The sequence below is a fragment of the Phodopus roborovskii genome, unplaced genomic scaffold (assembly GCF_943737965.1).
Source record: "Phodopus roborovskii unplaced genomic scaffold, PHOROB, whole genome shotgun sequence".
Classification (NCBI taxonomy): Eukaryota; Metazoa; Chordata; class Mammalia; order Rodentia; family Cricetidae; genus Phodopus; species Phodopus roborovskii.
The window spans coordinates 6,355,292-6,369,519 of NW_026126651.1; the positions used below are offsets into that span (position 1 = coordinate 6,355,292).

Genomic DNA, 14,228 nt, shown 5'->3' on the forward strand with positions numbered 1-14,228 from the left:
ACAAGGCCACAACTACTCCAACAAAGCCACACACCCTAAGAGACACTCCCAATGGGAGCCATTTTCTTTCAAACCACCACATAACCCAAGTCAATAAAAAACTTTGAGAAATTTTAAAAATTGACAAATGACTTAATTTATGTAAGCTGTTTCTGCCTCCGTGTGAACCAGGGTCTATTATTCCCACAGAGTTTGGTGGGGAGGGAGGGAGGCAGAGAGTATATAGTATGTGTTCATGCCTTGTTTTTTTATTTCAGGAACACTAGTGAAGAATTTCTAAGCATGGAACTAAGCACCCCAGCCTGGAGGACTAACAACACAGCGATGAATGAAAGTGACGACTATCAGCATTTATACTGTGCCACAGAGATCTTTACCCTGAATGTCCTTAGAGTCATCGTTGCCCTGGCTGGGCTGGCAGGAAATGCCATAGTTCTGTGGCTTCTGGGTTTCCACATGCACAGGAATGCCTTCTCTGTTTACATCCTCAACCTGGCTGGGGCTGACTTCCTCTTCCTCTTCTTTCAGACTCTGTATTCTCTGAAGGGAATACTTTATCATGTCCATGCAATATTTATTGGCTTGCCCATCTATTTGCTTACGGTGTCAAATTTTGCTTATCTTTCAAGTCTGAGCATGCTCAGCGCCATTAGCACTGAGCGCTGCTTGTCTGCCCTGTGGCCCATATGGTACCGCTGTCGAAGACCAAGACGCACATCAGCTGCCATGTGTGCCCTGCTCTGGGCCTTTTCTCTGATACTGAGCCTCCTGGAAGGGAATGCATGTGGTATCTTCTTTGGCAGTTCTCTTTCCGCTTGGTGTGAGAGATTGGATTTCATCACTTTTGCTTGGTTGATCGTTTTACTTGTGGTCCTCTCGGGGTCCAGCCTGGCCCTGCTGCTCAGGGTCTTCTGTGGCTCCCACAGGATTGCTGTGACCAGGCTGTATGTGACCATTGCCCTCACGGTACTGGTCTTCCTGCTCTTTGGCTTGTCCTATGGGATCTACTGGTTCCTCTTAGGTTGGATTGGGGAGCTTTATAGGGTTTTCCCTTGTAATGTTTATCAAGTGACAGCATTCCTATCCTGTGTTAACAGCTGTGCCAATCCCTTCATTTACTTCCTTGTTGGCTCCATTAGGCATCACCGATTCCAGAGGCAGACTCTGAAGATGCTTCTGAGGAGAGCCATACAGGACACTCCTGAGGAGGAAGGTAGAGAGAGGAGTTCTTCTGGACAGGAAACAGTCTAGTGGAGCAGCTGGCAACTTTGTCCTTGGCCATGTAGACAATTTTTATACCCTTCTCAATTGGACATCTGACAACCTTAAATCTGTTGAAAAAATAATTATTCTTGTGAAAGTTGAGTGAGACAAACTTGTCAATCATGTACTGCTTACTGCATTGCTAAACCTGCTATGCAGGGCCAGTAAAGCTCCCACTGTGGAGAAAGCTTTCCCTTAGGGGAAGTCTTAAGGCCTTGCAGGAAAAATTCAGAATTTTCAAGTTCATTGAACTTGACAGTGATTAAATGATGGTTAGATTTTGCCCAAGTGTTCTCTTTATTTTTAAAAGAACATTTGTCTCAATGTTAAAATAATTGCATAAAATTTACCCACAATCCTAGTATCCTTTAATTTATGAAGATTTAGGAGAGGTCACAACCTCATAAATATATCTCATATGAATCACTTAGTACACAAATTTAAGACAGCCTGTTAAATTTTCATTCACCAGATTGTAATCATCACCTCCAAGTTGATTGCTTATGCCATTTATATCACTGGAAGAGTGAGATCATGTTTTGTAACCAAATACATCAATATCCATGCATGCTTGAATGTTAATGTAGAGTGTCATCCTATGGTTCCCTTTTACTATGCCTTGCTTAGCACTCCAAGGTCATGTCTCTCCCATGTCTCCATGTGTATTTTGACCATCCCTCTCTGGGGACCATATTTCATGACAAATATTCAATCAAAATGAGTACTATGTAGACCCAAGGCCAAGTTCTGACATTTGATAGAGATGTAGCCCTGCCTTCTTGGATCACAGTGTATTTGCTTCTGTATATGACCCCTTCAAGAAACTTCTCTTTTGGCCCAGTGCAGAGCTCAGGGTCTTTGTAATGACTTGCTCTCTCTAACAGTTTCTGCTTCTTCAATGTCTGCACACTTCTTGCCAAAATTTTAAATTTGCCCATACACCTTTTCTCAAGAAAAAAAAAAAAAAACAGTGCATGATCTTTAAATTCAACTTCAATAAAGTTCTCAGAATAATAGTACAATGATGCCAATATTCTCAAACAGAATAGCACAGGCATGGTGCCTAGCTGAGATCCTGTCAGAGTCCTTGCTTCAGCCTGAAACCATAAAAACTGAGTCTCGGCTATTTGCACCTTTCTTGTTTCTTCCATGCTCTTCTGGATTCCTTTCTGTTCCTGTGATACAACACTCTGACCAACAGAACATTAGAGGAGGAAAGAATTAAATGGCACATTCTTCCAGGCCAGGGTTCACCTTAAATGAAGTCAGGGCAGGTCTGGAAGGCAGAACCACTGAGGATTCCTTTCTGTTCCTGTGATACAACACTCTGACCAACAGAACATTAGAGGAGGAAAGAATTAAATGGCACATTCTTCCAGGCCAGGGTTCACCTTAAATGAAGTCAGGGCGGGTATGGAAGGCAGAACCACTGAGGAACACTGGTTATTGATTTGCTTGCTCACTCATTTATACATCCCGAAGCCACTTGCACAAGTTATGGCAAGGCTCACGGAAGGCTAATTCCTATGCATAAATTAACAAACATTGTAATACTTCACATATATGCATATAGACGAACTGAATAAAAATACTTATTCAAATGAGATATCTGCTCCCAGGAGATACTAGGCTGTGACAATATGACAGTTTGCTAACTAGGATATTTCATCACTTGTCAACTTCACTTTAGGCTATAATCTTTAAAATCTTTGTCCCTGAGATCTTATTTTAACACCATCACATAAAATGGTTAGATTTAAGAGTTACACAGTCTCTAAAAATTTAATTGCATTAAAAGTCTCATTAAAAATTACTAAAAGTCCACTTAAAACCCCCAAAGTCTTGAGTCTAAAGAGGATAAGAGCACTGGCTGCTCTTCCAGAGGTCCTGAATTCAATTCCCAGCAACCATATTGTAGTTCAAAATTATCTATAATGAGATCTAGCGCCCTCTTCTGGCATCTAGGCATATATGCTGAGAGAACACTGTATAGATAGATAGATGATGGATGGATGGATGGATGGATAGATGGATAGATAGATAGATAGATGTCTTTTAACTGTAGGTTCCTCTAAAATTGAAAGCAAATCATGCTTCTTACTCCAAAATGAAAGAACACAGCAGAAAGTCAACCCAAATATCCAGCAGTATAAATTCAAATGCTATTGTTCAATATCCACCATCTGTGTACTCCGTGTCCCAAAGGCTTAAGCAGTCCCCCTTCAGCTGTCCCACATAGATTACACATGGTTTGTCTCCCCTAGACTCATGGTAAGCTACACTCCACATTTACCCCTGTCCTTGGCAAACATCTCATAGTCCTGGTATCTCCAATCTCCTAGGTCTTCACTACAATTAATGACGAACATTCACTAGGGGCCACTCCTGGACTCTCCAAAGAGACGCCCACCCACCATATGCCGCAAAGGCCACGTTCCTATCCATGACCCATTCAATGATACGTCTTCCATAACTTTAAAACTAGTGTCCCCTGGAAGACTCTTAATCATTGTCAGGTTCAGCTGCCAAATTAAAATACAGCCTAGGCTGTCTCAGACTATAGCTTCTGTGGGCTGACCATAGGGACAATACATTCCTGTTATCTCAATCTCAAAGCTACTGAACTCTTTATAATCACAGGGGACTCTCAGCCCAGGTGACCCACAATCCCATCATCCAAGAGAAAAACAGGACCTCCTCAATAATGCAGATATGGCTTTTTGTTTGTTTGTTTGTTTGTTTGTTTGGGTTTTTAGAGACAGAGTTTCTCTGTGTAGCTCTGGCTGTCTTGGAATTTGTTCTGTAGACCAGGCTGGCTGCAAACTCAGAGATCTGCCTACTTCTGCCTCCCCAGTGGTAAGATTAAAGGTGTGTGCCACCACCACCTGACCTACAGCTCTGGTTTTAGTTACTGCTGATTCTGAAACCTCAGCTGCCAATTGTCACAGACTCTTTCTTTTAATTATAAACGGATTGGCTAACTGCTCAAGCTTCTTACTAGCTAGCCCTCTCTTAATTATTAATCTATGTATTTCTACATGGCTTTTTCTTACGGAGAATGCCTGGCACATCCTATCTTCCCAGTAGCTATATGGCGCCTTTCTCTGGTGGCTCACTCTCTGCATCCTCTCCCCAGAATTCTTCTCATCTCATAGCTCTACCCATACTTCCTGCCTAACTACTGAGCAATCAGTGTTTTATTCATCAACAATAAGAGAAACATATATACAGAAGGACATCCCCCATAATCTCCTCTTTTTCTATCTAAATAAAAAGAAATATTTTAACTTTTACATAGTAAAAGTATATATATAACAAAACAGTTATCAAGCAAGAACTATAGTTAATATTTAGTCCACTAACATTTGGTAAAATTTAAAGAAAGTATTTTGTCATCTATCCTATAAATGTGAGTCTAAAGTTTTATGTGTAACTTATCTTTTGTCATAACTAAGGAAAATCACAACCATAACTGTCTTCAACTCCACCAAAGACCTCAGAAGGATAGTATATAAACTCTAGAATTAAGAGGCATCTTGCTTCCTGTGCAGTCACCCAAAGTTTCTCTGTAACATTGGAGCATCCATCTTCAGCCCATAGGCCATAGTGTGTCTGGCAGACTTCTCAGTGAAGCAGAAAATTTTAAACTGCCCACCTGCACTGGTAGTTTGTCAGTAGTTTTTCTCTATGTCCTTTAGAATGTCTCAGCCACAACAAAATGATCCAAAGGCATGAAAAGCTACATGGCTATGTGTGTGTCGCAGGAACAACCCACGCCCTGTACCAGTTTCTGTTTTAATTTCCTTTCTGTTGCTGCGATAAAACATTCTGAATGAATCTATCTTGAGGAGGCGAGAGGATTTGTTTTCTCTGTCTTCCTCTCCCAGTTCATCAGTGCAGGAAGCGAGGTAAGAATTCAAGCATCAATATGAAGCAGAAACCAGGGAGGAATGCTGACTGCCGCCTCTCTCCTGTTTGCTGATGCTTATCTAGCGTTCTTATACAACCCAAGAAGATCTGTCTAGGGATGCTGCATCCCTGGTGAGCTGGGATCACGAATCAATTAGTAAACAATTAATAAAATTCTACCATTAATCAATTAGTAATAGTCACTGATGCACATGCCCACTGACCAACCAGATCTAGATGAATCTGCTAAAAAGCTTTCATCTCATAGGACACTAGGCTTTTTCAAGCTGACAATTAAACATAACTGGAACACTATCTTAACAGAAGTATTGCTAAAGAGTATGTATGACAAATTAGCTTTTATTCTACATACATCAAAGTTAATTATGAATTACAAATTGTTGATATTATGAAATATTATGTTAATGTAAATTGCTGTGGACACTAGTAATTTTTTTGCCTTGCTAGAGTTTAATAGAGAGTCATATCCAAGTTATAATTGTACAACACATGTATTTGGAGAACAAATATACCCATATTCTCAATATTCTCAGAATACGATCAAAACATTTCAAGTCTTCTGAAAGATTCCCTGATATTCAAAGTCACTTCACTTGCCCAAGAGAAAATCGTTGTTATCATTATATCATTATAATGTTTTGCATTACCTTAATAAGAATCATATCATGAATACATTTCATGGTAATCAAGTTTAGTTCATGTATGATATTGTTATCATATACTGCTATCATTCATGTACAGGTAGTGTGGAGTTGATATGAGTAAACCTATGCACTACTCAAATGCTTATCTGTATTCCTTTATTTCCTAAGTCCATTCTCACACAGCACAATATGCTTTAGAGATTTATCAATGTAATTATGTTTCTTGATTCATCATTTATGATGCTGAGTGAGCACTGTATAAGTAGATAGAAAAGCCGCAGTTTAAGTATTTCATATTGGGATTGCACGTGTATTATCATTAAAGATTAAAGATTTTTCATATGTCCTGAATACAGAATCTAAAGTAAAATATATGTGGAAACTGAAGATGAATTCACAGTAAAATCTTTTCCTAACACCATCAAGGTGTTACTGCCTTACTTCCCATCAGAAATATATGGGGAATGCAGTCATTCAGATGTAACAAAGGACTATGGTGTCTTTATTCTTTGAACTTAAACCATGTTAAGAAGTACAAAGCAGCATGCCCTTGAATTTTAATTTGTATTTTCTTGATGATTTTGGAAATTAAATATCTGAGTAACTATGTATTTACTGGTTATTCATAAGAAACATTTTAAAACAATCTTTTCTCGTTTTACAAACCAATCCCAGTTCCCACTCCCTCTTTCCCTCCCACTCCTCACACCTTTCCCCACCCCCACCCTTCTGCTCAGGGAGGGTGAGGCTCACTATGGGGAGTCAACGGAGTCTGCCATATCACTTTGAGGCAGGACCAAGACTCTCCTCCCTATATCCCGGCTGAACAATGTATCCCCCCAAAGAGAATGGGCTCCAAAATGCCAGTTCAAGCACTAGGGATGAATCCTGGTCCCACTGCCAGTGGTCCCATAGACTCCCCAAGCCACACAATTATCTGATTTTTAATGGTGTCTCCATAAGTTTTAAACTTTGTCGCTTCAGCGTTGATTCGCAAGTTTTTTTTTATATTTTTAATAGTATTGCATGTGTCTATATGTGTAATTACATATCAGTGCAGGTGACCATGGGGGCCAGAGTTGTCAGATACCTCAAAATTGTGTATAAGTCACCTGACATGAGTGTAGAGAAAAGACCTCAGGACTTCTGTAAGAACAGTGTGTTCCTTAACTGCTGATCTATCTCTAGCTCATTCACATTTTTATGTAAACTGATAAGAAACTATTGATACTAATGACCCATGCAAATACCTTCTCACTTGGTCATGTGAATCTTTGGCTGTTAAAGGCAAGTAATTTACATAACTAATTGCTAAAATGGAAGACAATGTTTTTCTTCATGGCCTCACAGAGGTCATTCTGTTTGCAAGTTCCATTGCTTCAAATACTGAGTAAGACAGAAACATGATGATGGAATGAAATAGTAAAGAAAATATGACTATGTCATGATCATCAGGAAACAAAGACTTGAATGGGTCACAAAGACATAATATGATTAATGGCCCTCCTAGAGTGATCTACTTTCAGTAGCCAGGCCCTACCATATACTTTGAATCCAATCCCAACCATTCCAACTAACTATGGGTCATACATTGTCATTCTTATGATGAAATTGGAGACCTCATGATAAAATGAATCCCTTGAAGCCTTATTATCTTTCAACCAAGCCTTTAACACAAGATGTTTTTAGGGAGATTTCATTTTTAAATTCTAATATTTCAGCACAGAACCTAAAACATATATGCCTACCACAATGTAAAACATGGGTTTAGCTAATTTACAACTTCCTCTCAACCCAAAAATTGTAATAGCACCAGCGGTTTTCAAAGACAAACTCAAAGCTTTTATCTGAGATTTACAGAAGCTCCTAGCTGCAAGCCTCCAAGGATCAAGAAACAAGATATATTCTTTTGATACATAATGGAGGAACAGCAGGAACACTGCATTTTGAAAAAAAAAAATTATTTAAAGATCAGTGTTCCTGGATATGTACTGTGAAAATCTGGCATTGTCATGGTATATCTTGTTTTCTCCATCTATAGTGATTGACAGTTTTGCTGAGTATAGTAGCCTGGGCTGGCATCCATGGACTCTCAGTGTTTGTAGAACATATCCAGCCCTACAGACAGTTCTGGAAGAAAAAGTCCAACACAAGAAAGTTAACTCAAAACGACACAGGCAATAGATAATCCCACTTTACCAGAACCAAAAGAAAAAGTGGGGCAAATATACCCACAATACCACCACCACCAACAAATCTAAAACAAATAAGAATTAATAATCAATGGTCCTTACTTTTCCCCAACATTAATCATCTTAATTCACCAATAAGAAAGACACAGGCTAGCAGAATGGATATGAAGACAGAATCCATCCTTCTGCTGCACACAAGAAACATATCTAAGCTTCAAAGACATATTACCTCAGGGTAAAGGGTTGGAAAAATATCTTCCAATCAAATGGACCCATGAAGAAAGCAGGTGTGGCCATCCTAATATCTAACAAGATAGAGTTCAAACCAAAATCAACCAAAAGAGATGAAGAAGGTCATTTTGTATTCATCACAGGAGATGTCCATCAGTAAAGTCTCACTTCTGAACACCTATATCCCAAATACAAAGGCACCAACATTCCTAAAAGGAACACTACTAAACCTCAAAGCTCATATAAAACCTCACACATTCCTAGTGGGAAACTTCAACACCCCACTCTCACCATTACACAGGACCAGACAGAAACTTAACAAAGAAACAAAAGAACTAACAGAAGATATATCCAAATAGGTTTAACAGACATCTGTAGAATATTCCATCCAAACACAAAAGAATATATCTTCTTCTCAGCTACACATAGAACCTTCTCTAAAATCGACCACATATTGGGCAACATAACAAACCTAAACAGATACCAAAAAATTGGAATAGTCCCCTGTATCTTATCAGACCACCATGCTTTAAAGTTGGAATTCAACAACAACACAAATTGCAGAAACCCTACAAACTCGTGGAAACTGAACAATGCACAATTGCACCATTCCTGGGTCAAGGAAGAAATAAATAAATTAAAGATTTTTTTAGAATTCAATGAGAATGAGGACACAACATACCCTAACTTATGGGACACTTTGAAAGCAGTGCTACGAAGGAAGTTCATTGCACTAAGTGCGCATATGAAGAAAATGGAAGATAGTTACATTAGAGAATTAACAGCGTACCTGAAAGCCCTAGAAAAAAGAAGCAAACTCACCCCAGAGGAGTAGACACCAGGAAATAATCAATTTGAGGGCTAAAAGCAATAAAGTACAAACTAGGAAAACAATACAAGGAATCAATGTAACAAAGAGTTGTTTTTTTTTTGAGAAAATCAACAAGATAGACAAGCCTTTATCCAAACTAACCAAAAGGCAGAGAGAGAACATGCAAATTAACAAAATTAGAAACAAAAAGGGGGACATAACAACAGACACTGAAGAAATCCAGACAATTTTCAGGTCATACTTTGAAAACCTGTATGGCACAGAATTTGAAAATTCAAAGGAAATGGACAAATTTCTGGATGACTATCACTTACTAAAATTAAATCAAGAGCAGATAAGCTACTTAAATAGACCTATAACTCCTAATGAAATAGAAGCAGTCATCAAAAGGCTCCCAAACAACAAAAGCCCAGGGCCAACTGGCTTCTGTGCAGAATTCTACCAGAAATTTAAATAAGAGATAATACCAATACTCCTCAAATTGTTCCATACAGTAGAAGCAGAAGGTTCATTACCAAACTCTTTTTACAAGGCCACAATTACCTTGGTACCCAAGCCACACAAAGACATAACTAAGAAAGACAACTACAGACCAATATCCCTCATGAACATTGATGCAAAAATACTCAATAAAAGACTGGCAGATGGAATCCAAGAACACATCACAGAAATCACCCACCATGACCAAGTAGGCTTCATACCTGTGTTGCAGGGATGATTCAACATACAAAAATCTGTCAATGTGATCCACCATATAAACAAACTGGAAAATTAGGCAATCAATGACTGATCTAATTTGAGGCCCATACCAGCAAAGGAAGTCCATGTCTGACACTGTCTGAATGGCCAGGAACCAGAGGCTGGATAACCCAGAAACCTAGGATAGAAAAAAATCAAATTATTCTGCTATCCTCACAGATCGGTGCCTAGTCCAATTAACAAGAGTTTTCACCAATAGCTAATGGGAATAAGTGCAAAAATCCACAGCCAAACATTAGGTACAGAGAGAGCCCACGCTGGAGATCAGAAGAAGTCACCTTCCCTCGGAGCACAGGGGACACTATGGAAAAGTGAGTAGAAAGAGCTGCAAGGAGCCAAGGCGAATGAGGACCAAGAGAAGAGCCCACAGAACCAACCCATGAGAGCTCACCGAGATTTAAGCAGTAATTCTGAACCCTGCATGGGCCTGAGCTAGATCCTCTGTAATTATGTTATGGCTAGGACTTGGTGTTTTGTGGGACTCCTAAAAGTTGGAGCGGGTTGTCTATGGTTCTGTTGTGTGTTTGACATTCTTTTCCTCCTACTGGTTGCCTTGCCCAGCTCCGATGTAAGAGGCTGTGTCCAGTCGTACTGTGTCTTGCTACGCCATGTTTGGTCATTATTCCTGGGAGACCCGGTGTTCTCTGAAGAGAAACAGAAGGGGCGGATCTGAGGTAACGAGAGGACTGGGAAGAGGGGACCAACTGGAAACTGCAGTAGGGATGCACCGTATTACAAAAGAAAAGGGTAAAACATATTATGTTAAGGACAATGGTGAGGACTCTGCCCAGGTGGGTGCAAACTACCCACAGTGCATCCTGGGTCCCCAAGACCCTGGCAGGGGAGACATCCACAACCCATCTGATGCAAATAGGGATCACTCATGTAGAGTGGAAAGAGGCTGAACAGAAGACATGAAGACAGTGGAGTAGGCTGATGTGCGAGGCCTTTTTGCCACCCAGGGTCATGGTGATGTCCAGACCCAGGCTGCTGCCAAGGGCCATGTCTAGGTCTGTGGCCTAACAGCAACCAGAGTCTGAGTTGTTGTCTATTATTCCTGTTGCAACATGGATCTGTCCAGGGTCTGATCAGCCACCTGGGACCATATTGGCTCCCCGGAGCCATGCTGCACCTGAGGCCTAAGTTGCATTACTGATAGCCAACGCCAGAGTAACATCCAGGTTACGGCTGCAGCTGGGGGTCATGTCTGGGCCCAAGGCCCTAGTGCAGCCAGACTCTGACTGGGTTGATTTCCATGGCTCATGTCAACATACAGATTCCCTGGATCTGAGCCACCACCACCTGATGTTCACTGAGATCTGTATGTCCACCACTGCAGCATGGCCTTCAGACTCCCAATAAAGCCACAAATTGTGGACCAGACCCCTGGGCCTCTAAGTGGCTCCTGGTGGCCCATAGACTTCAATACAGACTCTAGTTGCAGTATGACCATGACTCCAAACAGTCTCCCTTCCCTCCCTCCCTTCTTCCTTTCCTCCTTCCCTCCATTTCTCTCCCTCCCTCCCTCCCTCTCTCTCTCTCTCTCTCTCTCTCTCTCTCTCTCTCTCTGCCTCTCTCTTCTCTTCTGCCACACCTGTCCCCAGAGGCTGGTTTCCCCTCTCCCCTTTCCCCATTTACCCCTCACCCTAAGCTCTGTCGAACGGTGTATTTCTCTCGTGTGCCACTTTTTAAAATTACAACTTATTGCAGATTCAAATCTGCAGGATATCCATGACACAGAACAACAACAGGTGATCCAGGAGGAATCCCAGTGAGGGCCCAGGATCAATAGGGCAGCAGAAGTCAGAGGCCTGGAGTCAGAATGATCCATTGCAATGAACAATTGCAAGATATATACTGTGTGATGGCAACCTTATCCACCATCCTAGAGCCTTCATCCAGTAGCTGACGGAAGCAGAAGCAGACACCCACAGCTAAACACTGAGCTAAACTCCTGGAATCCAGGTGCAGAGAGGGAGGAGTGATGAGCAAAGGGGTCAGGACCAGGATGGGGAAACCCAGAGACAGCTGACCTGAACAAGGGGAAGCTCATTGATTCCAGTCGGACAGCTTGGGAACCAGTATTGAACCAAACCAAGCCTCCTAAATGTGGGTGTCAGTTAGGAGGACTGGACAGTCTGTGGTACCTCTGGTGGTGGAACCAGTATCTGTCTATAATGCAGGAATGGACTTTGGGAGCCATTCCCCATGGAAGCATATTCTCTCTACCTAAATACACAGAGAAGGGCCTAGGCCCTGCCCCAAATGCTATAACAGACTTTGATGATCCCCCATGGAAGGCCTCACCATTCCTGGAGAGTGGATGGGGGATATGATGAGGGCATTGGCAGGGAGCATGGGAGGATGGATGGGACAGAGAGGGAACTGGGACTGATACGTAAAATAATATTGTTTGTAAATTGAATTTTAAAAGCATGAAAAAGATGTGGTGTCCTCTGTCTATTGGTACTTGTGCTATAACCTCTACCCCAGGTATTCTGATTATCACCTACAATATAGGGGTTGCAGTACCTTGATCAAGAAGTTCGGAACACGTTTCCCCTGGAGTGTGACCTTGAACTGGTTCTCAAGGCTTGATAGCTCAACTGAAAAGCTCTGTCCCACTGGCATGGCTGTAGTGAGTTCCTCAAGCACTGAGGGGTCTGGACCTCCTGCCTCTTATGGTGGCTTAGATAGTATCTGGGGGGGGGGACCGGTTAGGATCACTGGAGTCTCACAGTGATGGACAGGGCAATGAGCTGGTGGCAGTTCGTGGCAAGCAGCCATGGTGTCTGGTTGTCTGGAATGCAGCTCAGTGGATTTTGACAAAAATAGAATGTCATTGGCTTGTCTTCATAGTCTCATACACAATAGCGCTGATGCTCTAAACATCCTGTACGCTCTCATTACCGTCGCTCATGGTAATCACTATTTCCTGTCACTGTAGATTTATGTCTTCCAATGCTTTGTTTTGCTACTTTGATCCAGCAAGTGGCTCTATTAAACTAACTTCATTTGGACTTCCTCCTTGTCCTCTTATAGTGGGCCCTTTTAACATTAATGGTGATTAATAATTCACTTTGTATGGATGTTCCGCTCTTTTCCCATTCACTTACCTATAAAGAACATTTTGTACACTTCTAGATGTGGCAAAGAGAGTCACTATTGCAAATTTTGTTTATATTGCTTCTGAGGTGCTAGTGATTGATCCCAGGGCCTTATACCTGCTAGCTAGGGTTCTGTCATTAGCTTCAGCTACATTTGCTTTTGTAAAGTTATGCGGGGCATGGGTTTTTTATTAATTTATTAATTCTAGATAACTTGGCTACTGTATTTTACAGCAAGCCTCTTTTTTGTACTTTTAGGAAATTTTACCTGACTTTATACATTCCTTAGCACCTTCTTTTATTTTACCCACAGTATATGGCAATTCCTGATACTCCTTCTCAGCAGAAGATGGTACCATCTGATTTTTTATAACTTATATTACATTCTAATATATATTCTATATTCTGTATCCCATTGTGCTCCTTTTTAATTTTCACTTTTAATAGGTATCATAAATACCTGCATATACATATTTTACATCTGTGGATATTCTTTTGTAAAAGGTTAACTAAAACTTCTATGTGGGAGGTATGTGCAAGTGAGTGCAGACACCTGCAGAGGGGAGCAGAGGACATTAGATTCCCCTCAAGCTGGAGTCCCAGGTTGCTGTGAGTTTCTTCACATACTTGGAAACACAATAGGGTCCTTTGCAAGAGCAGTACACACTTTCAACACTGATCCGTCTCTTCAACCTGATTCCTGAGGCCATCCCCCAACATACTGAAGACCATCCTCTAAGTTTTACCTGTTAAAACTCACACAAAAATTTCCAAAGCCACCACCCTGAGGAGCAAACATCAATCTCATGAATTCTAGGGGAGGATAGAGTTCATCCATATCCAAATCATGGCATTCTACCTACGGCCTCCTAAACATTATGTCCTTGTCCATTTCTTAGTTAAACCACAATTTAAAAAACTTATAAGTATCATAAAGTAATTGTAGCAATAAGATCAAAGGGAGAAATCATAGAAAATGAGAGTGAATATGCCAAGTGAGAATTTATAATGTAAGGACATAAAGAACAGATTTCATATAAGATAGTAAAGAAAAAGAATTTGTTCTAGATGTGGATTTCTGACTTTCCTTAGGGAGATCTTAAGATCAACTTCATATGCACAAGTTAACAAAAGAAAAAGTTTCTATTCAGAGATGCTAATGATAAAAGTAATTAGATGGTAAGATAGGATGTGGTGGTATCTGGACAATGGAATTCAAAGAGTCTACTTCTTTCATTTTTAATATTTAAATAAAAAGTATGTGTTGCAG

The 14,228-nt window shown here is 40.7% G+C and overlaps 1 protein-coding gene across 1 annotated transcript; it reads left to right on the top strand.

Annotated features, from left to right (window-relative positions):
* The first annotated feature begins 261 nt into the window (after positions 1 to 261).
* LOC127213857 (mas-related G-protein coupled receptor member X2) lies at positions 262 to 1,310 on the top strand. The gene has a single exon (XM_051174304.1). The coding sequence runs from the start codon at positions 283 to 285 to the stop codon at positions 1,249 to 1,251; it is 969 nt and encodes a 322-aa protein (XP_051030261.1). The 5' UTR covers positions 262 to 282; the 3' UTR covers positions 1,252 to 1,310.
* The last annotated feature ends 12,918 nt before the right edge of the window (positions 1,311 to 14,228 follow it).